At 36.1% G+C, this 3,828-nt stretch overlaps 1 protein-coding gene across 1 annotated transcript; it reads left to right on the top strand.

Annotated features, from left to right (window-relative positions):
- Positions 1-234: 234 nt before the first annotated feature.
- On the top strand, positions 235-3,559 carry LOC112711636 (signal peptide peptidase-like 1). Its single transcript, XM_025764333.3, has 4 exons — positions 235-486; positions 935-1,862; positions 2,488-2,688; positions 3,241-3,559. The coding sequence occupies exons 2-4, from the start codon at positions 1,065-1,067 to the stop codon at positions 3,355-3,357; spliced, it is 1,116 nt and encodes a 371-aa protein (XP_025620118.1). The 5' UTR covers positions 235-486; positions 935-1,064; the 3' UTR covers positions 3,358-3,559.
- Positions 3,560-3,828: the final 269 nt, after the last annotated feature.

The raw sequence follows: 3,828 nt of genomic DNA, 5'->3' as shown, positions 1-3,828 counted from the left end.
GATATAATAACTTAGTAATAACTCATTAGGCTTTAGAGTCATATTCTTGTCTTTAAACTTTTATTAAGCTCATTAATAGTAAATATAAGATTAATTTTATATAAAATTTTAAACATTCAATTACTAACTCTAATTAATTTCATATTAAATAAAATGTTTGATGTATATATTTAAATACAAATATCGAAATATATAATTTAATTAAATAATGATATACTCCTCTTTTATTGATTAGTATCTAGTAGTGGTAATTAATATTGAATTAAAATAAAACCCATAAGAAGGAAAACTGGAAAAGGGACAATTTTGGAAAATATGTAAACTTTTGGGGCCAAATTGAAAATTCAGATGGATTCAGTGCACTTAGCTTAGCTTCGGTTTTGTGTTACAAAAAATTGCAGGGTCCCGAGAAAAGGGTGGGTGCTGGGTTCCTTGAGCACTGAACAAAGCAAAAAGGGGTCTCTCAAGCTCCGCCATAAGTCCAAGGTAAGTCCTTTCACAACCCTTCATCGCCGATTCCCATTAACCCTAACTCTTCTGGATCGCAGTTTCGCTTTGTTTACTTTTGTAGCTATTCATCGAATTTTGGAAACGTTATACTCTCCGATTTTAAAATTTCATCTTTCGCCTTGTTGGTTACTGGGTGGGTGTCATGAACCTAATATGCGTTGTTTCTTGCGTCAATCGGTGAAATCTCTAGATTGAAGGTGCGGGGGGAAATCAGAGCTTGAGGGTAATGAAACAATAATGCGACCCTGTTCAATAAGATTTTTTTGGAAAAAGAATATTATGGCAGGATTTAAGAGATAATTACAGATTTTTAAAGGGGTTAATTATTGTTTGACTTTCTTTTTTTTTTTTCTTTAAAAGAGAGAAATAAAATGAACATGCTTAGATGTTAGATGTGCTTACATTCTTCTTTTGATGTATCCAGGTTGCTCTGTGTAGGATTTCATTTTTTGAACGAGGAAAAAATATGCAACTTTGGTTGCAAAGGCTTTAGGTGTTAGGTTCATTCTCTATGCATAAAAAGTTTAGTTTAAGATTGGTGTACTTCTTGTAAGATGGAGTCCCTTTGGAAACTTGTGTATCTGCTGGAGCCCGCACCTGTCACCCTCATAACTACAGCTGTAGCTGTGACATTTGCATCTGCTTTTCGAGCTCTAAATTACGGGAAAGAAATGGAGCGTAATCGCGACTTATCAGAAGCATCCATTACACTGGATAGGTCACAAGCATTGATGATACCAGTGATGAGCTCTTTCAGCTTGCTTTTGATGTTCTACTTGTTCTCGTCTGTGTCACAGCTTCTCACAGGGTTCACTGCAGTTGCTTCTGCATCATCCCTTTACTTCTGCTTGTCTCCTTATGTTGCCTATTTGAAGTCACAGTTTGGTTTAGCTGATCCTTTTGTGTCACGCTGTTGCTCAAAATCTTTTACACGAATCCAAGGGCTGCTATTGATATCATGCTCCATCGTGGTGGCTGCTTGGCTTGTCTCTGGTCACTGGATACTGAATAATTTACTAGGCATATCGATATGCATTGCTTTTGTAAGCCATGTGCGCCTCCCAAACATCAAGATTTGTGCAATGCTCCTTCTTTGTCTATTTGTCTATGACATTTTCTGGGTTTTCTTCTCTGAAAGATTTTTCGGGGCAAATGTCATGGTATCAGTCGCGACACAGCAAGCATCAAATCCTGTGCACACGGTTGCTAATAGTTTGAGTCTTCCTGGGTTGCAACTGATAACAAAGAAATTGGAGTTGCCTGTAAAGATTGTATTTCCCAGAAATTTGTTGGGTGGTGTTGTTCCTGGAGAGAGTGCAACAGATTTTATGATGCTTGGTTTAGGGGACATGGTATGACATTTGTACTCCCTGAGATGCATACTGAATTTCCTTATTCCTTAACTGTTTCAATATTTAGGTTTGGTTAATGTCACAAGCAAGTAGTTTTGTTGCATTGGATTCATTGTGAATAGAAATATAAAATCATTAGAAGAATTGAAGGCTGCATGTTGCATTGGTTTGCCATTTATTATGATTGTTTAATACCTTTGCAGGGAAATCTTCTACCATATTTCTGCAGGAGCAGTGAAAATTAAAAGAGAGGATTGTTGTCCACTCAATTTAGGTTTTACTGTAACCCTTCCCCTCCCGCCCCATTTCTCTGATCTTTCCTACTTCAATTCTATATTGGATCTGAATCTTGAAATCTTCCTTGTGCTGCAAGGTGCTTTGATTTGCTTATGCTTGTTATTTGTTGTTGCATTTGACATGTTATAATCAAACTTTTATCTGTGCCTCCTTGCACCATTTCACCATGTGTACATGCACCCCGTATCAATTACAACGATTAACTGAAAATATCATAGCAGTTTGTAGTCAACATAAGCTAGTCATGATTCCAATGAACTTCTACAATCCTGTTTCTTAAGAACCACTGTGCTTGGTGTTTTATATTTCTTCGCTCTTCTTTTTGTAGGCTATCCCTGGAATGCTCCTGGCTTTAGTTCTCTGCTTTGATTATCGAAAGAGCCGGGATACGGTAAATCTCTTTGAGTTACATTCTTCGAAAGGGCACAAATATATTTGGTATGCATTGCCTGGTTATGCAATTGGTCTGGTGACTGCTTTGGCAGCTGGTGTCTTGACCCACTCTCCTCAACCTGCACTTTTATATCTGGTACTTCTATGTTCATTCCCTTTTCATCGAACCAGTTGTATTGCCTTGTATACTTTTTCTTTGCAACCTATATTAATCATATATTTCATTACTTTTTTCCTTAATACATGAAGAAAGCTTTTTTTCTCCCACTAGATGGGAAACATTTGTTCTTATTGAAGTTTTTATTTTCATATTGGCAAATTTTTTTTGTATATATAACAGATAAATGAAATAGTCGGATAAAATTTTAGCTTGTTTCCCTTTTGCCTATTAACATTTGTTGTATGTGTACTCAAATTGATTGTAATTGACTGACTCTAGCATATGAAGTTTATTAGCTAAATTTGTTAAAGCTTAAAAGTTCTGTGAGGAGTGGAGATTCATTCATTTGTCCAAAGTGATTGGCCTTATTTGATTGATTGTTGGAACTGGTTCATTAGCATTCCCTCCAGATCCATTTAATTCATCAACTGATCAACATATGTAGCTAGAATGATGATGATGATATGACTCAACATTGTTAACTGGCTGTTTTGTCTGAAACATTGCACATTTGATTGGTTTATCTAGGTGCCTTCTACCCTGGGACCTGTAATCGCCATCTCCTGGATTAAAAAGGAGCTACTTGAGTTGTGGGAAGGAGACATGCCAAATTTCAATGATAAGGATCGCGAAATAGAAGTTTAGTCCATTATTGTAGTTTCCATGCACACCTAACCGGTGCTTTTATAGCGAAGCTGAAAAAAAAAAGGGTTGTAAATTCACTAAGGATGTTTCATCTTGAGACTCATCAAGAAAAGTTACACTAAATGTTGATGATGATGTTATTATGTCTTGGATCTCTCTTATTTATTCGCTATACATGAATTGAGAAGAAAATTTACATGAAGTGCAGAGGAGTGCGTTGATTATGCGTTTCTTGTGATTTTGGATTTGGCACATTGATATTTATACACACACGCGTCATATCATACAAAAGCATGGTTTGTAAAAATCACATACTAAGTTTCTTTTGAAGCCCAATGAATATACCATGAGTAGCTTACTTGTTGGGAAAACAGAAAAACCCAAAGAAAGGTTGGTACACGAGACACACGATTAATAAGAGTAACCATGAATATGAATGTTATAGTTCTCGTTTGTCTTTATCTCAATTCT

This window comes from Arachis hypogaea, chromosome 9 (assembly GCF_003086295.3).
Source record: "Arachis hypogaea cultivar Tifrunner chromosome 9, arahy.Tifrunner.gnm2.J5K5, whole genome shotgun sequence".
Lineage (NCBI taxonomy): Eukaryota > Viridiplantae > Streptophyta > Magnoliopsida > Fabales > Fabaceae > Arachis > Arachis hypogaea.
This window is presented reverse-complemented; position numbering and strand designations above follow the sequence as displayed.